General features: G+C 50.4%; 1 protein-coding gene across 2 annotated transcripts in view; it reads left to right on the top strand.

Annotated features, from left to right (window-relative positions):
* SLC9A3 (solute carrier family 9 member A3) overlaps window positions 1–21895 on the top strand; it is a gene marked incomplete at its 3' end in the record, with an annotated part of 42973 nt that extends 21078 nt beyond the window's left edge. Inside the window, exons 2-17 of one of the 2 annotated variants that reach the window (XM_084783007.1) lie at window positions 7143–7445; window positions 9471–9631; window positions 11280–11358; window positions 11900–12077; window positions 13020–13240; window positions 13577–13779; window positions 14367–14456; window positions 14553–14623; window positions 15640–15769; window positions 17899–18014; window positions 18541–18670; window positions 18881–19057; window positions 19273–19345; window positions 20028–20135; window positions 20536–20785; window positions 21775–21895. In XM_084783007.1, coding sequence (XP_084639133.1) covers window positions 7143–7445; window positions 9471–9631; window positions 11280–11358; window positions 11900–12077; window positions 13020–13240; window positions 13577–13779; window positions 14367–14456; window positions 14553–14623; window positions 15640–15769; window positions 17899–18014; window positions 18541–18670; window positions 18881–19057; window positions 19273–19345; window positions 20028–20135; window positions 20536–20785; window positions 21775–21778 — 2294 coding nt within the window. Of the gene's footprint in view, window positions 1–7142; window positions 7446–9470; window positions 9632–11279; window positions 11359–11899; window positions 12078–13019; window positions 13241–13576; window positions 13780–14366; window positions 14457–14552; window positions 14624–15639; window positions 15770–17898; window positions 18015–18540; window positions 18671–18880; window positions 19058–19272; window positions 19346–20027; window positions 20136–20535; window positions 20790–21774 lie in introns of those variants that run through there. The other variant, XM_084783008.1, reaches the window with a different exon arrangement.
* Window positions 21896–23202: the final 1307 nt, after the last annotated feature.

Raw genomic sequence — 23202 nt, 5'->3', positions numbered from 1 at the left:
CCTAGTAGGATGCAGACAGAAGGAAGAGCTGGCTAGACCCCAGCTGGACTATAAATATCCTTACCTCCTGTCCTGGATCTATACCTGACATACTTACTGAAATTCCTGCAAGGCACCCAGTGGGCACAGCTAAGAACAGATGTAATATTCAGGTCAAAACAGTAGGGTCTTCTGTGTGTAGGCGAGGCAGCTGGGCTGGCCTTGCTGGTTTTACAGACTCTGGCCCTTTCAAGAACACTTGAAAATCTTCTTGGGCCCACCTGTGTCTGGTGTGTAAGTGTGCTTATGTCATCTATAGGTTTGTCTCTGTGCATCCATGCGACCACAGGAAACGGTGCATGCATGTGTGAGCTCCTGCCTGACCCTGACCTGCTCTGCCACACAAGGACCTTGTGTCAGGCGTTTCCCCTTCTTTCCTCTGGGCAGTTGCTCGGTCCAGTTGCTCTGTTAGGCAGAGTTTAATTCTCCAAGGCTTGTACTCGTTAAAGTAAAACCAAGGGATTTACTGTGCTGCTGCATTCGCAAGGACTCAGCTAAATCTGCCTGTCACCTTGAAAGATCCTTGGCAGTGGGGCTAACCGTGGGCCTGACCAAGGCCTGTCCCCAGCGGCATTCCCAGGGTGTGAGGGGGTCGGGGTCAGCTGGTGCCTCTCTGAGAAGTGGGTGCTTTTTCTGGTGACTAGTCCCAAAGTGCCTGCTTATGACGTCTTGGACCTTTTACTTCGGTCAGAGAGTTTGTAATTATAACTAAAGCATTTGCTGTCTGTTGTCACCATCAGATGGGTGTGCTATTTTGTGCTTAATTAGCTGTGACTCTGAGCCTCAGCAATAAGTTACTTGTGGGCTTGGATGTCCCTCTGTCACACCTGCCCTGTGGAATATCCTCAGCTGACACAGAGGATCAGAGCCCAGCTCTGTCCACACCGGCCTCCTTGTTCCTAGAATATTTTATTTGTTCTCTAAAGAGACCCTTTCCCTGTTTCCCCATGACATTTGCTTCAGTTTTGGCTTTGGAAGTTACACAACTAAGCCTGACCTCAGAAGAACAAATTCTAATAAATTCTGGACTATTGTCTGCTCCAGGATAGCAGGGTATTTGTTCTCTCCGTGTTAAGTCCTCAAATACCCTCTGCGGCTCTTCTAAGCTTCCCACCACTATAACAAATGCCTTAGGTGATCCACTTACAATGATTAAAAAAAAAAAACGTATTTAGGTTTATGGCTTTGGGGTTCCAGGCTGTAGCATAGCAGGCCTATTGCTCTTGAACCATGGCAACACATGATAGGATCACGTGGTCAAGCAAGACCTCTAACCTCATGGCTCCTGGAATAAAGAACCAAAGGAGAGAGGCTAGAGAAATGGCTGAGGGCTTAACAATACTCACTGCTCCCGTAGACGACTCAAGCTCCATACCCGGCACCTGAGTCTGTACTTCTGCACTGTACTGTAACTTCAGTTCCTGAGCATTTAGTATCTTCTGACCTCTATGCGACACACATAAAAAAACATGGAGCTGCACATATGCTCATAAAAATTACATCTTTAAAAAGAAAGGACCAAAAAAAAAAAAAAAAGAAAAGAAAAAAGAAAAAAAAGAAAGGAGAGAAAGCTGTCATAAATCCCCTCAAGGCCAGATATACAATGCTATCCAAAGCGTCTCCCCAGCTTTACCTTCTACAAGCCCTACAAGAGCACCATCCGCGAACCAAGATTTCTTCTGATAGCCTCTGAGGGTGCCTAAGATGTAAAGCCCAGCACAGCTTTTGTAGCCTATAGGCCACACTTTCCCTAACAGACCAGTGGGCCTGACGATGTCAGTGTGGAAAGCCACACTGCATGCCTACTCCTCACGTCACAGCCACCCAGCTCCTGTCCTCTGCACATGTAACACGCTGAGGAGTCTGGATCTCCCCTGTGTGGAAGGAAGTCTCCTTCCATACTGCACCAGCATCTCCATGTCCCTAAGGCTGCACTTCCGGGCAACTTGAGGACCGGTCATACACAGATGAAGGGTATCCTGAGGAGCTATGGAAACCTACTCCTTAGTCCCCATCAGGCCCTCCTTCTGCCTCGCTTCCTCAAGCCACAGTGCAGGGGCAGCAGCATCTACCTCTCAGATGGGAGGGGTACGCCAGATGATGGGCACACGGATGATACAGGCAGAGATACAGGAAGGAAAGAAGGCTGGGTGTACAGTATACATTTCCCCATAGCAACCTGCAACCTATATTTCCATCCCTAAAGCAACAGACCACAGCTGAAATGCGCCCAGCACCTTGGAAGAAGCTGGCCCTGGCCCATTATCACTCATGCTTGGGTCACTCCTCTGGGTGAATGTCTCATGTCACACATCACACCTGCGTGGCCAACTACAGGTCTTCACCCTTCCAGCAACAGGAAGCAGTTACTACTTCCTGTAGGATTGCTCTACAGAAGCTGGGTTACTAATTTCTAGAATGCCCATTATGTCTGTAATGGCTGAGCTACTAGCAAATTGCTACTTAAAGCCAATTGAACCTCTAGCTTAAGTAGCTAATTACCATGAAGATTACTGTTCAGGAGTTAGTCATAGGGACACATAAGAGCCAGCACAGACTGGGCCCAGCAGGCCCCAAGTCGTCAGCTATTCCACCTAGTGAGAGTGATCCCGGCCTGTACCAGATGGTCGATTGCCAACCCAGGGCCACTGAGGCCCGGAGCCAGGTCTCTCTGAGGCTTTTCCCTGTTGTCATGGCAACCCTGCCCCCAGCTGCAGAAGAATGAGAAGTGGGGGAGTCATCCAGCCCAGAACACACGGACCCCAGAGAAGGTGGCTGAGATGAGTAGGAAAAGCTATTCAAGGCAGGCAGGGACAGAAAGCGCAGGGATCGCTCAAGGGCAGCCAGTGACACCATGAACCAGGAAAGGGTCCGGACCCGAGGAAGACGAACAGAGCACCAGAGTCACCAGCTACACGTCAGAGAGCCCAGTCCAGAGCCTAGAGCCCATTGCCAGACATGGAACTCTAGACAGGGTTTTCTGAGCTTTGAAAAAGGGGCACGAGCCGACCAACGTCAGACCTGAGAACTACATAAGAACAGCAGGAAGCAGTGAAAGATGGCTCGGCTCACACAACTACAAGGGGGAAGGCTTGAGATTTAACGACGAAGATAAGATGATCAGAGGGAAAGCACACAGAGGAGGAAATCTGGGGTAGTTCAAGTGAAATGGATGCCTGCTGCTCCATTTCAGACCACTACGGGAACGCTGCCAGAAACCCCCAGTACTATACCACACCGTGGGGAACTCTCCAAGTGCACCGAACCGGCCTCCTGCTCTGGGGTTGAGGAAGCCCCCTGGGCCAAAGTGGGCCATTCATGTTAAGATCTGTCCTCAGGTCATTCTTCAGGATAAAACGTGTCTTTTACAACAAACTTGTAGCATTAAAAATAAGATAAGCAAAGCAGGCTGGCTTGAGCTCTCCCTTGTAGCACTATCTACTTGATGTTCTAGGAACAGATTACCGAGAGCACATCAGGACAAAAATGTGGTAAGACCAGGACATATAAGGCCTACACTGCTATGCTTGAAAACATGGCTCTGGGCAGTTAAAAGGAAGGAGTCGGGACTTAACAGCTCAGCTTATGAAAAGGATTGGGACTCTTCACCACAATGAAGAAGCTATCAAATTTTGTAAATAACAGCTCACAGGCCATAACAGAAAGCATGAGAAGATAGCCAGCACCCACAAACAGTAAAAGAAAGTGGCAGGGTGGAGGGGTCAGTCCTCAATGAGATATTGGACTATGAGGTAGGCAGAGGGCAGCAGCGCCCTTCCAGGGGACACTTTGGACCCGAGAACACAGAGTCCTTCAACTCCTCTGGCTTCTTTCTATGTGTGGAAATTATGTTTAAGGTTGGTCCTATCACAGAACAGAGATGGCAAAGGACAGAGGTAGCCTTCACTCTATCCATACCACTAATAGATGGGTTTTCTGAGAAAACGAAGATGCTGTCATTTTCCTGGGATGTTTCAGGGTCCACCCACTTCCGAGAAAGAGCAGCTGACCTGAAACTAGCCGGTCTTCCATGCACCTACACTCCAGCTGTTGAGATCTTACAGCCTCCGGCAGAACCACGCAGAAGGGATTAGGTGGCAGTGTCTAAAGGGCAGACTTGCCTTGTTGTTCTAGAGATAAGAATGGCTCTGGGTCCTTCCCTAGTCTTGACTGTCAAAGGGAACTGCACAGAGGTGAGATATTTGTGGTCTGTACTATAGGACAAGAACAAAGTCCTGAGCAGAAGGCAACCTCACAGCTTGGGTGTGGTCAGAGCTCAGAGGTTTTCTTGGTCCTTTTTCATGGCCTTTCAAAGACACTCACACTCCAGGGACTCCCAAGAGCACAGGGCACCAGCTTTCAGGCTGAGACTCTGAGGAGGGCACAGCAGAAATGAAAACCCCCAACTGGGTCCAGCCCAGAGTGCGGAGAAAGGCAGGACATGCACACGGACTCTGTGGCTGCTAACATCGCTTCCTGGAAGCCTGGTACATGGGTCTTGTGGGATTGGAGGAGAGAGACAAGGGAAGGCAAGGCTTTCACCCTTTAGAAAAAAGGCTGAATCGCAATCAGAACACGTGGGGGCTATGGTCATGGAACAGCTGCTGTCAATCTTTGGGGACACAAAGTCTTCAGACATTTCTGAACACACAGCCTTTGGACCCAGAACCCAACACTTATAGTCATTGGGAAGAATAGGAAGTGGGTTGCCAAGGCTGGAGCTCTTAGACTTGCTCTGGCATCACAGTCCCTTTCCAGGGTCCACAAGAACTCAGCACAACTTCCCTAGATCTAAGAATGCGAAGCCCTAATATTGTTCAGGATATGTTGAGTCTGGGGTCCCAAGTTGGGTGCCAAGACTTTGCTGAGATTCTTGGGCTGCCCATGCCCATGCCCATAGGGTCCAAAGTGAAGATGCAAGCTTTTTTCTGTGGAGCTGGTGATGCCATACATATTTTCTCCAGCTCCCTGTGGGCAGCCAGTATTTAGGATCTTCTCATCCACATCATGGCCTCTCCTTGGAGTAGAGACAGCACCCTATGAGAGAAGATGCTGTAAACTCCAGCAACACCGTACCTCCCAGATGTTTTTCTGCTGGTGGTCCTGGCACCATCAAAGACTGAATAACCCTGTGCAGGGCCTTGAGCAGCCAGTATTTAGGATCTTCTCATCCACATCATGGCCTCTCCTTGGAGTAGAGACAGCACCCTATGAGAGAAGATGCTGTAAACTCCAGCAACACCATACCTCCCAGATGTTTTTCTGCTGGTGGTCCTGGCACCATCAAAGACTGAATAACCCTGTGCAGGGCCTTGAGGAATCAAGAAAGTACTCTTGGCAACCCTCTTCAGCAGCTTCCCTCATTTTGAGTTGGTACTTTCTCTTATATACTTGTCTCAGGAACCCAATATGTCCTGGAAATTCTATCATGTTTGTGGCCACATAGCTAACTCTACTTGATATTAGTGGAATCTTTCAGAGGGGAGAAGAGAAGCTTGATTCAAATGGGTAAGACGTCCTGGGATGGGAAATGCATGTGCGGGGCAAGGCAGGGAGTGGCTCCAGTCCTCAATGCATAACTAGTTTGTCTGTGCCAGGTAAAACCTGACCCTCCCTGAAGCTCAGAGTCTGCAGGGAGACTAGGTGGTAACCAATGATGCGACAGAGTCTCTGTTATGTTGATTTTTAGTGATAGTCTAGAAGGTTGACAATGTGAGGTGCCAAGATGATGTGACACTTGCTTGTCTGCGGGCTTGGAAAGGGCTTAAGCACCTTAAATATGCAGTTCAGGACTGTCATGGTTAAGGGCAGTAGCAACCTACACCCCTTGGGTGGAGGAGCCCACCTAATCCCCGCAATCCCTGCAATTATCTGTGGAGAAACCAGCCAGGGAGCCCTGTCAAGGCTATCCAGTTCAGAAGGGTGGGTCCCAAATCATCCTGGAGGCTCCTCCATCATTACCCACACCAGGAAATGCTTTTTCTGAGATCAGACACTGGTGGATTACCATACCACCCTGGGCTGAGAGGGACATCTTGGATGTTTGGGGTTGGGGGAAAACACACACCCTTTTTAAATTTTTTCATATATATCATCAACATAACTGCCTTGGTGAATGAATTTGATCATACAAAATGTTGCTTAAGCCACAGGAGGAGGCCCCTCTGTTAGCATTTCCAATTGTGTTGCTTGGCATAGGAAGTCTGATCACCTTTCTTTTGCATCTAAATCAGGCACAAAATCTATGGCCAACTGGCTGTGCTTCTCTATAGGATGGAGCAGAGCACCTGCCAAGCTCCTCAGGGTTGATGGTGGCTGAGAAGAGACTGAGGGGCCTGAAGGTTCTGAGGAGATGGACATAGGTTCCCTGCAAGCTGGAATACCAGGAAGCCAACTAGTTTCCTGTTCTGGAGACATTTGCTGTTGTAGCTGCTACTCCTACATGGCTGTAACTGACCCCCAAAGGGGTCATGGGGGATATGAAGAGTATGAGCCTCCTAAAGGTGACTGCAATGAGGCAGGTTTAACCTCAGGAACAGCCAGGTCAAATTGGAGGGCCAAAGATGTCCACCTGCCCAAACTAGGCCACTTCCTATCAATTGCTGTGGAGTCTGCCGTGGGATGGAAGGTTCTGCCTTCCAGTGCACATACTTTGTCACCCTTGTGTGAACATGGAGATCCTATAAGGTAAAGACACTGGCTTGGTGTGCCTGAGTTCATCAGCATTGCTCTCATCCACCATTCACTGTGGGTTGCTGGGAAGACGGAAGATCTTTCCATTATCCCAGGTACCTAGGAAGAGGTCCATCTAGTGCAGCAGTTCTTGACCTTCCTGATGCTGAGACCCTTTAATACAGCTCCTCACCCTGTGGTGATGCCCAACTGTAACATTTTCATTATTGCTTCATAACTGTAACTTTGCTACTGTTATGAATAGTGATTTAAATGTATTGATTTCATGGGTGCCTTGCTGCGCTGGGGATGGGGTATGTGTGTCCTGGCCCCCGACCCCACCCATTCCTCTGGTGGACCTTGTCTCCAGGTCTTCTCTTTGCCATTTGGGTCCCTTACGGGTCCTAATCTTTCTGACCCTCTTTCCACAGTCTTTCACCTGTCCCACAAGGTCACCAGTATTGTCCCTGAGAGTGCTCTGCTCATCGTTCTGGGCCTGGTCTTGGGCGGCATCGTCTGGGCAGCTGACCACATCGCCTCCTTCACACTTACACCCACGCTCTTCTTCTTCTACCTGCTGCCTCCTATTGTGTTGGATGCTGGATATTTCATGCCCAATCGACTTTTCTTTGGAAACTTGGGTACCATTCTACTGTATGCTGTCATTGGCACTATATGGAATGCAGCCACCACAGGACTGTCTCTCTACGGTGTCTTCCTCAGTGGCCTAATGGGTAAGTCTATGTATTGCCCTCTGGGTGAGTTCAAGCCACTCTGTTTAGGCAAAGTAATGATGCAGATCACAGATATAGAAGAGCTGGGGCTAAGGATGATGGGCAGTGTCTTTGTGGACTACTTAAACTAAATTAAATAGCCTCGTATGTGTAAAAAGGTTCAATCTATAATCAGCTTCCTTGGGATATCTGTAAGCTAAGGCTTTGTGTCATGTTCAGAACATATTTGTGGCCACACAGACCATCGGGATGAGTAGGTGTGCATAGGTAGCTGTTGTTACTCCTGTCACAGTTAGCAGAGTGATGTGAGCCAGATGTTTAACCCCACGGGAGAAGGAAATTCAAATGGACTGCTTTCAGCCTTATGAGTGAACGACAGAGTTGAGCATCCCAAAGTCTTGAGGGTTTTGGTGCTGTTTCTGCTCTGACATGTTGGTGATTACTTAGCCTTGGTTACCCCCCCAGGGAACACCCAACCCTCTGAATCTTTGTCCAGCTGGGAGGCAGCAGCCAATGCCTGCACAGATGTGAATAGATGTGTTCAACAGGAGGACTCAGAGTCAGGGCTTTCCCTTTGGAACGTTCACTGCATGAATGATGCCCTTGAAATCCTAGAGACCAAAGAGAAACAGGGAGCAGTAAAATCAGGAACTATCAATTACTTGGGGTCTTATCATTTTAGGGAAGTCCCCCTTTAGTCCCTGCTGTCCAGCATCACTAGAGACCTCAAGGGTAAGCTTCTAAAACTGTAGGCCTCCTGTTCTGGGGTGGATACTACTGGTCACATTAGCAACTTGGACATATCTAAGATGACTGGCTGCCTCTGGCTGCCTATGAGTCTAAATGTCTTGGGATGTGGAGCAGAGACTCCTGAATCTAATACCCACAACTATTCAAGGGGCAATGCTGGCCCTCACTCGACAGCCCTGTCACCTATACGATTCTAGCATGTAATGTTCCTGGAGCTGCTTTTAAGTTGCATGGAGAAGCCTCTAACAGACTAACTTATCGTGTACGCATAGGCCTTTAAATAGAGTCCGCTGAACCTTGGCAAATGTGCTTACACTGGAAATTACATGCTCACCAAACTCTAGAGCATTTTAATTTCCAGGGACACCCAGGCCCATCTTCTAACCATGCCATAGCCATGAAGAACTGTTACACCGCTGTGTCTTTTATTAACTAGTATTGTTATACATCCCTGTCTGCAGTTGGGGTTACTCTCTCATGATAGACATAGGATGCTGGCTTATGGTCCACCTTTGGGACCTAGCTGGTCAAGGCTGACCTGAAAGACCATCCCCATCCCATAAGCTCTGCTTCTTCTGTGACTTTGGCTGATGGTTGTGACCATATTTACCTAGGCAGTAGTCAGTCTCTGAAGAGAGCAGCTCAAGGCTGGGGCTCACCCTTACTGGGAGCATCTGCTGGGATCCAGCTTGTTTTTAGAATGCACTCTGGGTCTCTCAAGATTCTACCCAAGAGGCTGGCCACGATAAAGCATTTCAAGGGGGCCCAGAAGCTAGTTTGCTCTGGAAAGCTGGGTAGGGCTTATATGGTGTGGCAGTTAGGTGTATGTGGTCCACTTCTAAATGGAAACTTCAGAACACTCTGGTGCTGGCTGAAGGCAACAGAGTTTAGTAAATCACAGACATATGAGCTCAAGTCACTAGAGAGACCACTCTTACCTGTGCCCGCTACGCCTTCTTGGACCACTTACTTCCCAAGGTTCATTCCTTGGCCTTAAGGGATGGCAAGTTCTGCCTCAGCTCAAAAAAAAAAAAAAAAAAAAAAAAAGGAGTGCAGCACCACATGGGGGAACTGTGCCAGCCTTACACATCCTGGGGTGTCTTGGCTGTGAGCCCCAGTCTCTGAGCTCCTCTTTGTCACTTGGTAGGCCTGGGAAGACTTGTGCCTAGCCTTTATTCCTGATGCCTCCGATCTTCCAGAGACCTGGGATATGCGGGACTTAGAGAGAAGCAGCCAGGTGGCTAGCCCTTGTCCCATGGTCTGCGCCTCTTGCAGGTGAGCTGAAGATTGGACTCCTAGACTTCCTGCTGTTCGGTAGCCTCATTGCTGCTGTGGACCCAGTGGCTGTGCTGGCTGTGTTTGAGGAAGTCCATGTCAATGAAGTCCTGTTCATCATTGTCTTTGGGGAGTCATTGCTCAATGACGCAGTGACTGTGGTAAGTGATGCTGGGGTTCCCGGGGGGCCAGCCAGCTACAGAACCTTTCACTTGCTTGGAAGTTCTAGGATCCCTTGCCAAGAGGGCATTACTAATATGCCTCAAGACAGATAAGCTAGAAAGAGGAGCACTGTGTGTATATGGCCTCCCTTTACCGCCATGTTTGTAATCTAGGATGTCCAACTCCTGCAGGCTATGCCTATCACCTACCTGTTCTTATTGGTGCAACAGCCTTGAGGTATGAGTTGGGGGAGGCACAGGCTCTGACCCCCCCTTCTGGATCCCTAACTCAGCTTCATCCGATTTCTCTCTTTTACAATCTTAGGCCCACCTACTTCATGCCTTTGGCAATCATGCTGCCCGGTTGAAATCCCCATATCCACACGCCCCAGATCAGAGGTCTGTAACTTTGGACCACGCTTGATATTACGCAGTGTTTCCTCAGAACAAATGGATGAATAAACAAATAATAAAGTCTTACAGGCACTGCATTAATCTGCTGGGCCCACCATAACCAAATCCTACAGAAGCCTGCGGCTTAAACAGTGAGAACTTAACTGTCTCGATGCTGAAGGCTGGAGGCCTTTTTTCCTTAGCCTGCAGATTCGTTCCTTTTCCTGTGTCCTCACATGGTTGCCTGTGTGTGTCTATGCCCTGCACTTTCTTATACATCAAGAGCTACCCTATTGCTCGCATTTAACCTTAACTACCTCTTTGAAGACTTCCAATCAAAGGGTTGCGTTCTCAGGTCTTGTGGTCAGGACTCAACATGTAAGTGGAGGAAACATGTGCGGCTCCTCCCATGAGTCCAGATTCCCCTGATGGCATCTGGGTCTTTTCAGACCCCTGCAGTGGACCCCTGCATAAGGTGTCCACAAAGATGAGGTAGTGAGAAACAGGTTCAGGAAACATGAGCCTTGATGCTGCTTTAGTGCAGCCCTGTGGAAACTTCAAAACCTGTCCCCAGATGAACTACGGGTCTGTGGGAGGGGACAAAGGATTAACTGGTAAGAATGGGCCAAGCACTTAGCTGACACCTGAGGAAGTGTGTTTAGTTTCTTCGGCCCTCTGAAACTGCCTGTGGTTCCTAAGAAACTCCCCATGCCTTATGCTCCTTTGGGGTGTCAGAGGAATGCAGGGTACGTCGTGTCACATTTCTGTGTGTGTAGGAGACTCTGAGACCCATCTGAGACCTAGTCTTAAGCTCAGAGGGTTGCCCTCAGCCTTCTGAGGCAGACTTCCCTGTGGATGTAGTTGGGCAAGCTTCCTGTTTCCCTGCTGCCCTCAGAGTTTAGCCTTTTCTCACCTTCATCCTCACAAAGAAGCACGGCCCCGCAAAGGGCTTGCTGATGGGTCAGTGTCCAGCATGGCTGTGTCCTAAACAGGCTGCAAGAACAGAGAACACGAGTCAGGGACTGGGCCTGTTTCCCTGGGCCTGGGACACTTACTTCTCTGCGCATCCCAGCGGCTGCCTCCTCTGATCCTTCCCTGTTGACCACTGTCACCTTGTGCTGGCGTTACAAGTGTTCTTAGCTGCTTCTGGTATCAACTCTGGGTCCCAAATCCAGAAAAGAGGGGCACTGGATAGGGAGGGGTCAGTGTGGATGCAGAGCTGACTAGAATGTGTTCCTGTCTTCTGTATCTTTAGGTCTTGTACAATGTTTTTGAGTCTTTTGTGACACTGGGTGGTGACAAGGTGACTGGCGTGGATTGTGTGAAAGGCATAGGTATGTATTGGGAGAGTTCCTGCTGGCCTGTGTCAGGTCTAGTGGGTCAAAGGGTACAGAGGCTTGTCTCCTCTGTAGAATGGAATCCGTGGGGCCTTTGCTATCCTGGGGTCTCCAGCCTATGCTCCAGTTACTTACCAGGCTGGGTTTTTTCCCCAGAAAATCACACAAACCCTACTGGATGAAGGCCATGGGGGATCCTGTGTGCTCTCCTGAGAAGGGATATGGACAGTCCATCCAGGTCTCCCTAGTCAATGACAGATGGACAGTGTGTAGGGACACAGGGTTCAGACCTTGCTACTGGCCCAAGCCTGAAGGGATGTCAAGGCAATGCTCCCTGCCCTGAGGTCCTGTGTCCTGGGTACCACACCTCTGCCCTCTGCCTCCTGCACTAAACTCGGAGACCAGACACTGTATCCATAGAAAGCAAAGTTGCCTCATTCCTAAGTTTTTGCATTGCTGTGAGGAATGACTGGCCAACCTGGTCAGCGTCACTCACACTCACCAGCCACAAAGGACCACTTGCTCCTTTCTCTCACAGTGTCCTTCTTCGTGGTGAGCCTCGGAGGCACTCTGGTGGGTGTTATCTTTGCCTTCCTGCTGTCCTTGGTGACTCGCTTCACCAAGCATGTGCGAATCATCGAACCTGGCTTCGTCTTTGTCATTTCCTACCTGTCCTATCTGACCTCCGAGATGCTGTCCTTGTCAGCCATCCTGGCGTAAGTGCCCCTCAACAAACAATCTTCCGCTGCTGGCTGGGCTGGGTAGGTGGCTTGCTAGTTGGTGATGTGCCAGAGATCCCCTGCATACAAACCCTGGTGCCAATGTGAGCAAAGGGTATCTTGGGCTCCTTGCCATCATCATGGTGAAAGGACTGTGGCAGTAAGCCTGGTCCCTGCCTACTGTCTCCTCCTTAGAACATGAATTTCAAGCCATTGTGTAACTGCCACCTCCATGGCTTTCATGGTTGGGTAGAATTTCATTTTCAGGTGCAAAGAAGTCAATCTAATTTTGGGTTTGTTTTTATTTTTTCAAGACGAGGTTTCTCTGTGTAGCCTTGGCTATCCTGGACTCACTTTGTAGACCAGGCTGGCCTCAAACTCACAGAGATCCACCTGCTTCTGCTTTCCAGTATAATTTTTTTTTAAAATAAGAAGTTGATAAGTCCTCAGAATTGTCCTTGGCTAGACAGGTACCTACTCTACTGAGAGGACATGGTAGGTGTGTGCTGTGGCTTGAGATTTAAAAAATGATCTGTCCAGAAACCCTATCAGAGCCTCTGCGGGCATGCAGCCTCTCACTAGGCAGGAGCCTCCTAATACCAAAGTTGACTCCAAGCTTCTAAGGCCAGTGTGATCTGGTCACCAACCAGCTACAAGAGGCACACATGCTGTGTGTGAACGCTGTTCCGTCACTGGAACTCCATGCCTAGTGTTGGAGCACGGAAGCAGCTGGGTAGACCCAGCTCAGGGTACTGAGCCTCAGGAAGAGCAGGGTTCACACAACAAAGGAGGGCTGGCCATTGTACATTACATCTGCTGCAAAGCAGAGGCCTGCCAGAAGAAATGGAGATGGCAGGGGGCTGGGCCTAGAAACATCTGCTCTGAGGGATCAGCCTGCCTAAACAGAGGCTGGGAACTCTCACACTGCCCTTCCACCAGCATCACCTTTTGTGGCATCTGCTGCCAGAAGTACGTGAAGGCCAACATCTCGGAGCAGTCGGCCACCACTGTGCGCTACACCATGAAGATGCTGGCTAGTGGGGCAGAGACCATTATCTTCATGTTCCTGGGCATCTCAGCCGTGGACCCCCACATCTGGACATGGAACACAGCTTTTGTGTTGCTGACCCTGGTCTTCATCTCTGTATACCGCGCCATCGGTGAGGGTTAGGAGCGCCCAGGGCAGATCACGGAGTTGAGGGCCCCCCAGGGCAGCTCAGTAGGAAGCCTAAGCACTGGTCTCCATAAAGGCCAAGATTTGTCAAGGGGCAGCATGGGGATCAAGGTGGCACCAAGCAACGGGAACGAGGAATGGGAGACAGCAGCTGGTGGGAGAGAGGCATTTACTGGGCTCAGCCTAGGGGGCCTGACTAGTGTAGTGCCCTTGCTAGAGACCCACTGGCTCAGCCATACCAGTCAGCCGAGGGGGCTTTAGGACATCCTAGGGCGTGGCCTTGGGGAAAGCAGCCACGGAGCTGAGTGACCTCTTGCTACAGGTGTTGTTCTGCAAACCTGGATCCTGAATCGCTACCGCATGGTGCAGCTCGAGACCATCGATCAGGTGGTCATGTCCTACGGTGGCCTGCGTGGGGCAGTGGCCTACGCCTTGGTGGTGCTTCTGGATGAGAAGAAAGTCAAGGAGAAAAACCTGTTCGTCAGCACCACCCTCATTGTGGTCTTCTTCACAGTCATCTTCCAGGTGTGGCTCAGCTTGCCCAGGGTCCTGCCTCGGGGCATCCAAACTTTGACCCTCCCCACCGCCCCCACCTAAGAACAGCTGGCCCTACCTCAACCCCGTAGGCTGATTGTTTCTAGATTCCACACTTTAATTGGTTTTTGTAATTTTAGTAATTAGGAGCATTTTGTAGGTTTTCATGTGGCCCCACAGGGGACGTAGCACAATTTGTCCCAAAAGTGCTATGCGCTGGCCAGGACTGATGAGAGCAGACCTAGTTCCATCCTGACTGTTGACTGGTCACGCCCTAACAGGCACCTACTAATGCCTTTGGTCAAAGTGACAGCTGGAAGTTCTGATGTCCAGAGCACAGGGGCTTTGGGCCACGTTTTTTGTTTTTGTTTTTGGGGTTTTTTGGTTTTTTGTTTTTGTTTTGTTTTGTTTTGTTTTTTGTATAGGGCAGTGCCAATGGATTCACGGACCCTTGGGTTATTTACAGTGGAAGAAGAGGTCTAATGTCTGTCTGGTTTGGGCTTGGAGGGCCCTGGGGGATGTGAGGTGCTGCCTGTGAGGTGCTGCCTGGCACCGGAATTAGTGAGGCTGTCTTTCAGGGTCTGACCATTAAGCCCCTGGTGCAGTGGCTGAAGGTGAAGAGGAGTGAGCACCGTGAACCAAAGCTCAATGAGAAGCTACATGGCCGGGTAGGGAGAGGGAGACGTGTCCGGTCTGGGGAGACACGGTCTGGGGGTGGGCTGAGGGTGAGGAAGGATGGCCAATTAAGTTTCTCCCTCTGAAAGGCCTTCGACCACATTCTCTCAGCCATTGAGGACATCTCAGGACAGATTGGACACAATTATCTCAGAGACAAGTAAGTAGCCCAAGCTGTGGCATTTCCTCCTTCTACCAAGTGACCTCTCAGACACAACTGTGGGTCCCACAGGTGCGGGTAGGGCCACTAAAAACACCGGAAGCCATATCAATTGTGACATCACAGCTCAAGAATCACAAAACACGATTTCTGGAGGACCCCCTCCTTTCAAAAGAACCAGAGGCGAGCTGTGTGGGTCCTACGCTGGTTCTGAGATATGTGTGTGAGGGAGTAAAATAAACAGAGGACAACATATGGGTGTCTTGTCATGGTACATGAACCACCATTCCCAGGCTAAGGGCTTAAGTGTGCACTAGACCCCCAGGTGCGAGCAGGTGGAAAATGAAGCTAATGCTAACAGAGAGGACAGAACATTCAACAACCTGGGACCCGAATCTCATCCCGATGGTCTTCCCAGGCATATAGACAGACACCCTTTTACTGGCCAATTAATGCTGAACTTAAATAATGTAGGAATTAAAAGCCAGGAAAATAAATCACTGTCCTATTTTATTAACAGAGGAAAGATGTGTTTAGTATTTAAAATTATCTTGTTCACGAAACGGAAGTCACTTATTTATATCTTACTACAACACAAAGTGGTACTTAAAATATATGACTAACACACTTGTTTCACACGTGTTAGTGTGACCCTAGGGAGCCATGTCTTGGTACTTGGAACAATGGCTGTTAACACTGGCCCTGTCCTCACAGCACCTGGAGGGTCAGATGGCCACTTTGAAACATGCTCATTTTGTCACTTGGGGGAAAAAATGGCATATAGTTCCACTGCCAGCCGCTGTCAAAAATAGGAGAAAGCAAAGGGCGAGACCTGGGGTGGCTCATTTTAAAACTCACCTTTAGGTTGTTACAATAAATAAAAGCCAAGAGAAGTAAGGGCCGTCCTATGTTGAGCCTAGCTCTGGCAGACAGTTTCCTGTTCTGACCTTGTTCTTACCCCATGTGGGGCAGGCAGCTCCAGACTCCCAGTGCTGATGTCATCGTCTTTCCCTTAGGTGGTCCAATTTTGATAGGAAGTTCCTCAGCAAAATCCTCATGAGAAGATCGGCCCAAAAATCTCGAGATCGGATCCTCAATGTTTTCCATGAGCTGAATTTGAAGGATGCTATTAGCTACGTGGCCGAGGTACTGGAACGTCCCATTTATCTGTCTGCTGAAGTTGAGGACTAAAGTCGGAAAATAAATGTGGTCTAGGGCATAGACAGAGGGTGGTGGTGAGTGAGCCCTGTGCTCTATGCCTCGATAGCGCACAGCAAAAGCTCATGTCACTCAGGAATCGGAGGCATAGGCACAGTGACTGTCCAGATACTGTGGATTTGGAAGAGCTGAGCATGAAAGACAGGCTCTAGCGGAGTAGTAATTCCTGTGTTTCCCCTAAAAAGAATGGAAGAAGTAGGGAAATGGAGAGTAATGGGCCCAGGTCCTCTACCTACTCACACATAACATTGTACTCAGTAACAAGTTGGTAGATACTTTCTATTGGCTGACTATCTTATGGAGCAGCCTCACTTATGCACACACAAAGGGGTGGCTGATATATGCACACCCAAATGGATAGTAATGCTCATGTATACATATACGAACACACACACACATCCCAGGTACACGCACACTAATACATACATACATACAACATACATACATAATATGTACTCATGAACATATGTGTGCACAGATACAATATAGAACACATATGTACACACTCATACTAACTCCTTCAAAGACACATATGTGACTGTCCTGTGGCCAGCACATTCATGACCCACCCACTCCTGTCTGGGCTCCGTGGTATCCTTTATAAATAGACACAAGTCCCAACCAGGCACCACATGACCCTATGACCATTGCTACTCAGAGTAATATTGTGGGGCTCAGTCTGAGATGCCTCCTCTCTTAGGCAGAACTTATTAAGAATTCTCACCTTTTATGACCCTGGGTGTCCTGGTCACCAAGATATTGATGGAAGATAAGAGTGAAAATGGCAGGGGGCTGAGTCTCTGGCAGCATTCACTTGTCCCTTTTTCTCAGTCTCTGAGAAGCTGTTTAGTTCTGACTTCACACTAGCCGGAGCTCTGAGCCTCACTCCTGTTCCCCACTGCATCAGCCAGAGTGTCTTGAACTGGGGGCCATCTTTTCCATCACTATTGGAGAAATGGCTCTAAGGTACTACAGGGGTGGTTTGTCCACATCCATCCTGCCTCACCCCAATTCTTGCCCTCGACCCTCGACCAGGAACCCAGCCATCCTTTAAGCTCTAAGCCTCTGCCCTAAGGGTCACCTGCTTTCTCTCTTGATTCTCTTTGGGGTGGGGGAGTGCCTGGCATCATCAATAATATGGGACAGAAGGCTGCCCACACCACACACACACACACACACACACACACACACACACACACACACACAAACCAAAACAAAAACAAAAAAAAAAAAAAAAAAAAAAAACAAAGAACACTTGGTTTGGAAGCAAAAAAAACCCAAAGGCCCCAGCCCATACCAGTGATAAGCCAAATACCTTGGAGTAGGCAGTCCCAGCCAAGCCTCACGTGTTTCCTCTGTCACCAGAATATCCATGCACTCCCCACCCTCTTCGAAGGATCCCCCGGGAGCACCTCACAAACTGTAAAGTGCAATGATGTATTGATAGAGTTAAGAGAGAAACACATCTGATGAGCCATCACCCCTAACCTAACGCACAAGCTGCCCCTTAGGGGCTCTACCTGAGGCCATAGCTTACTGTGCCCTGTGACACAGTGTTCCCGACTTAAGCCCTCAATAGAAGACAGCTTTCTATTCGCTGGTAATTCTGCTTCCTGTCCAGCTCTGCTCTATAGACTTGTATCCAAACTAAGGCCTGTGCGTTTCAGGCTCTAGTGGGGACAAAAACTACCTCCGTGAGCTTCAGGTGTGGGTGGTATACTCTAGATCTGCTAGTGTCCTTTAAGAGATTCTGGTTCTACCTGCTGCTTTGTCTGCTCAACTTTCAGCCCTGCTCCTCTCACGTGAGGCTTTGATCTTCTGCAGGGACCTTATTCCAGCCCTTACTCTGTATCTTGGCCCTTGCTGAACTGTGAGATGTCACAAGACCCTGGACAGGGTCTGGGGGGGCGGGGCAGGTGTAACTTCCTTGGGTTCCATCTCTGCCTCCCAGAGCCCACAGGTTCTTGAGCTTGGCCACAGGATCTTTTGACTTCTATGTGGTAGATGCCACCTAAGGGTCATCCCCGAGTGCTAATGAGTCGATGTCCTCTTTGTAGGGAGAGCGCCGTGGGTCCCTGGCCTTCATCCGCTCCCCAAGTACGGACAATATGGTCAATGTGGACTTCAGCACACCCCGCCCGTCTACTGTGGAGGCATCCGTCTCCTATCTCTTGTATGTGACCAGTTCATAAACTTCCCTGGGGAAGTGGACTCCTTAAAAGCATCTCTCTCTAGTGACCCTTAAGCCTACTAGTGCCTCTTGCAGGGCCTAAGGCAATTGAGTCAGGATAGTGTGAGTGGACCAGGATAGGAGATGGATACAAAAAGATGCCTGTATCTCCATCTGTAGAAGCACACCTTTACTCAGCAGCCAATGGACTGTGCTTGTGGTGCACTAATATTAGAGAGGAGGAGGAAGGCAGAAAGGGTTAGATGCCTGACCTGGTCTGGCATCTCATGCCCTCTGGCCCTGGGCAGCTGGTGGCCAGTTCTTATGATGGTGGCTGTTGTATCTTTCTAGTGCTTAAGAGAGGCTGTGGGCCTCAGGACTCATGGTTGGGGAAGTGGGGAGACTGTTTATAAGGCATCCTGTAAGACCATCTGAGCAGTCCTGAGGCATGAAGGCACTATCAAGTATCTAGGCAGGGCAGGAGACCTCTGTGTAGCAACTCCCCTGGGCTCAGTGTTGGTCTATGCAGGAGGGAAAATGTCAGTGCTGTATGCCTGGACATGCAGTCCTTGGAGCAGAGGCGGAGGAGCATCCGTGACACTGAGGACATGGTCACCCACCACACACTGCAACAGTACCTGTACAAGCCTCGGCAGGAGGTGGGTACCATGGGATGAGCCACCCAGAGCCCTTCTATCCCAGAGGGTAAGCCTTTGTCATTCCCTTGTGTGCTGTGGCTGATGGAACCCAGCCCCACGCCCACAGCAATGTCTGCCTTTTTCTCAGATAAGGGGTCTACAAGGATGAGCTAGAGGCTTTGTGACCCACCTGGGTGGTAAGGCCCAACTGACTGCAAGTTATTCCCACAGTACAAGCATCTCTACAGTCGGCATGAACTAACACCCAACGAGGACGAAAAGCAGGACAAGGAAATCTTTCACAGGACCATGCGGAAGCGCCTGGAGTCCTTTAAGTCAGCTAAGCTAGGCATCAACCAGAACAAGAAGGCAGTCAAGCTGTACAAGAGGGAGCGTGCACAGAAGCGGGTGAGAGAAGGTGGCATCAGTGATTGTTGGGTGGGCTCCTGAAGGCCACAAATGGGGCAGGCAATCCTCTGTAGTCCTGCTGGCCAGGCAAGCTGCCAGGTGAACAGCCTTTCACCAGAGCAGAGATACTTGGGGACTAGGACAGAGGACCAAGCCCCTATAGGTTAGGGGCCCGGGTTGTGGGTACATCTGTAAGAGCTCATACTTGTTCACAGAGGAATAGCAGCATTCCTAATGGGAAGCTGCCTGTGGAGAACCTGGCACACAACTTCACCATCAAGGAGAAAGGTAAGAATTGCTTCCCTGCCTGATTCAGGAGGGACTCCTGCCTGTGCCTGTGGCTGTACCCAGGGATTCTGCCCTTGGGCCTCCATGCATCCCTTGGTGGGGTGGGGGTACCGTTAGGCTAGGCACACTTGGTGCTTTCCTCCCAACCTCCTGTTGCTGCAGCACAGAGAAGCACTCCCCCTATGGGATGGAGAGACGGCTCAATGGTTAAGAGTGGTTGCTGCTCTTCCAGAGGACCCAAGTTCAGTTCCCAGCACTCACATAAGGCAGCTTGAGTCACCTGTGACTCCAATTCCAGGGAATCTAATGCCCTCTTCTGGCCCTCATGGGAAGTCAAAACACCTGCGCGCGCGTGCGCGCGCGCGCACACACACACACACACACACACACACACGTTTACAAAGTAAGTGGCCTTTCTCCATCCCTTTCATTGTAGGCCATAGGGTCCCAGCTCCTCCTATGCAAAAGACCTTCCCAAAGACCAAGCATGGCTGGGGTCACAAAAGGAAGCACCTTCTGTGGTTCAGGCGTTTGTACAACTGGCCCTAGCCACTTGGATACTGGGCTACCCAAGTGCTGTGAAACACCATTTGTGTGTGGGGCCGGTGGTTGGGGAGCTACCACCAGCCATTAAGAAGTTGAGTCATCCTTAACCAAAGTACTTTTTTCCTTTGCTATCTAGATTTGGAACTTTCAGAGCCCGAGGAGGCCACCAACTATGAAGAGACCAGTGGGGGCATTGAGTTTCTGGCCAATGTCACCAAGGATGTAGCCTCTGACTCTGGGGCAGGTGAGTTGGGAGAGGCCAATGAGAGAGATGTCCCCTGCTGCCCGAAGTGAGCTTGGCCATTGATGGAGGAGCCAAAGGCTTGGGGAGGGTTAGAACTGGTCTTGGAGTTGTCACCTCCTCCACCTAGATGCCTTCCCAGGGCAGATGGCAAGCATGTCTGGAAGAACAGGCCAGATCTGAGAGAAGGGAGGTATTGCTGAACTTGTCTAGGTTGTATGGGGTCTCAGATATAGAGGGATGGTGTGTGATGAGGCTAAATGTGTAAGTCTGACCATCCAGGTCACCCTGAAGGTGGCAGCACAGACGAGTTGACAGTCACCCAGTACAGAGCCTACCCACCCAGCCTCCTACTGCCCCTGGGAATACTTCTTAGAGGCTGACCAGCTGCCCTTTCTCTTAGGAATTGATAACCCCGTGTTCTCTCCTGACGAGGACCTGGATCCAGGCATCCTATCCAGGGTGCCACCCTGGCTGTCCCCTGGGGAGACCGTGGTGCCCTCCCAGAGGGCCCGTGTCCAGATTCCCAACTCTCCCAGCAACTTCCGCCGCCTGACACCATTCCGCCTCAGCAACAAATCAGTGGATTCCTTCCTGCTGGCTGATGGCCCCGAGGAACAGCACCAACCCGCTTCCCCTGAGTCCACACACATGTAACTGGCTTCTTCCTCTAACGCCTGCTTTCTTCCTAGCTGTTGCCTTCAGGCCTCTCTCCTGGACCTGGACCTTTTTTTCAGCCTTTCCAACAGCTCTCTTCACTCTGTAGACCCTGTCTTGGTCATCTGTCCAGCTGTGTATTTCTCGGGAGACTGATGGAGAATTCCCTAAGAGTCTGCCTGCTTCTCTAGCCAATGTGTAGTATCCAGATAGATTTAAGGGTCTGGCATGGTGGTGTGTTCCTATAGCCCCAGCATTTATAAAAGATAAGTAGGAGGACTAAGCCTGGAGAACATAGAGGTATCGTGTGGGCAGGTCTCAGGTTCATTTCAGATGAAAATGGAAAGGTGGACATTTGCAAAGGCCTTTTTATCAGTCTAGTGGGAAATGAAATGAAGCACACTCCATTATGATTGGAGATGCTGGTCAGCCCTCTGTGGCCCTGGCTGTCCTGGAACTAGCTCTGTAGACCAGGCTGTCTTGAGACTCAGAAATATGGCTGCCTCTGCCTCCTGAGGCTGGAATTAAAGGCCTGGCTCCCTTCCTCGTTCTTAAATCATGCTGTTCTGAAGCAGAGCCTAGTGTGCCTAGAGGCTTGTGGCAGGGTTCTGGGGGTAAAGCAGTAGTACCCTGGGGTAGGTATGGCATTGCTACCCCGTGTAGATGGGGCTGCTATCAAGGGCAGGGTTTGAACGTGTTAAAACATCGGGAGTGGTCCAGATCTGCTGGCTGCACAGTGCACAGCTGCCTAGGAAGGTTCAATGACACTGGCTGAAACTTCCTGCAACTCTGCAATAGTGCACAGCAGAAAATGCCCCCGCCATTTGGTGTAGAAGGTTAAGGGATCCCTCCTTGCACTTAAGCCTGAGGTCAGAGGAACAACAAAATTAGGCGGAAGGGAATCCTGGGCTGGGTACAGGTTTCTGTAGTGAATAGTTCAGTGTTGCACTGGACTGGTAGCCACTCACATCCTGTCTTCCCGCAGGTGACACAGGTTCTGACACACCGCTTACCGGACGATTGTCCCCTCGTCGGCCATCCGCAGATGCCCAGCAGCCCTTGCTCCCCTCACGGTTCGCCCGTCCACGTGCCCCTAGCCCTGTGCCACCCGAGCGCATCCCACCTGTTACCTTTGCCTCCGGTGAACCTGGGGTGGAGCCAGAGCACCGGGCCCTACCCAGTGCGCATGCTCGGTCGGCGGCTGCGCGTCGGGTACACAGCCGACGATCCTTCCAGAGGCCTCGCCCACGCAGACGCCCTGCTCTGCTAAAGCTCGCTTCTCTTCCGGGCTCTACAGAGCTCCCGCCACACGCTCTGGAGCAAGAAGAGACGCCGCTGTGATCGCTGCCAGGCTGGTGGCCCAGCTCCGAGGGTCTCCTTCAGTGGCCCCTCCCCAGCCAGCTAGGTTTCTTGGAGGCCCAGTGCTTTCTGGGAGTCTTATGCATAGCCTAGGAAGAATCATTTCATCCATGAGGTGTCCCCAAGATACCACACTGCCTCCTGCCGTTTTCTTGCCCAGGTTCAGTCCCTAAGGCTGCGAGGTGCTGCCTCCCCAACCCCCACCCTCACCTGAGCACTTGTAATGTTTCCTTCCCATGTCAAAGAGGAGGAAGACCCCTGACAAGCCTCTGGTGGTCTTAACACTCCTGGCACAAATGGTTGAGATTCGTGCAAGAGGCATCACTCAGATTAGCCTCGTCTAAAACGGGCAGTGAGGAGGTTCTTGCGCATCCCCTAAGGCCCTGTCTGACCCCACTTCCCAGTTAGTTCTCCAGACGCGCCTACAACCTTGTGAGTCGCAGGAAACAACCGCAGAAATACTTGTTCCAATTTTGGCTCCTCTAACTCAAACTTTCCCTGTCCGGCCCCTCCCAGCTTGGCCCTTGCTCACACAAGGTGTCTGGCCTGAGCTGTCCCTGGGAACACTGCAGATGGCCAGGCTGGCTGGGTAGGGGGTCCACAGGAAACCTTGGTCGGAACTATAGCCAGTTTTCTGGCTCCATCTGTTGAAGGCAGGGGAAACCTGGGGGCATAACATCATCCAGGAGGTGGGTATTTCCCCCCAGGACTTCAGGGCCTCAACCTTAGAGTATTGTCTCTCTGGAGTGGTAAGAGGGCGAGCCCTCATCACTTATCACCTTTCCTCAGAAGTCCCGTCTTGAAGAGTCACTGGAGATTTCGCCTGCATCACAGGGTCTCACTTGAGGGAGACCAAGATGGGGCGAAGGTGGACTTAGGGACCTCCTGGAAACTTCTGAAACAAACCACTCAGGTCTCTGCTCAGGAAACTAAATAGTGTCTCAGGAACAAGGTTTGACAGTTACCTTCGGAGGAGTCACGGGAAGGTCCATCAGGTTGTGTTAATGGTGCAGTTGAATCACGGATAAGAAGAGAGATAAGAGAAATGAACGAG

This window comes from Acomys minous, assembly GCF_964271855.1.
Source record: "Acomys minous genome assembly, chromosome: 5".
NCBI classification, from domain to species: Eukaryota; Metazoa; Chordata; class Mammalia; order Rodentia; family Muridae; genus Acomys; species Acomys minous.
The sequence above is the reverse complement of the archived record's forward strand: the minus strand, read 5'-3'. Positions and strand labels throughout refer to the sequence as shown.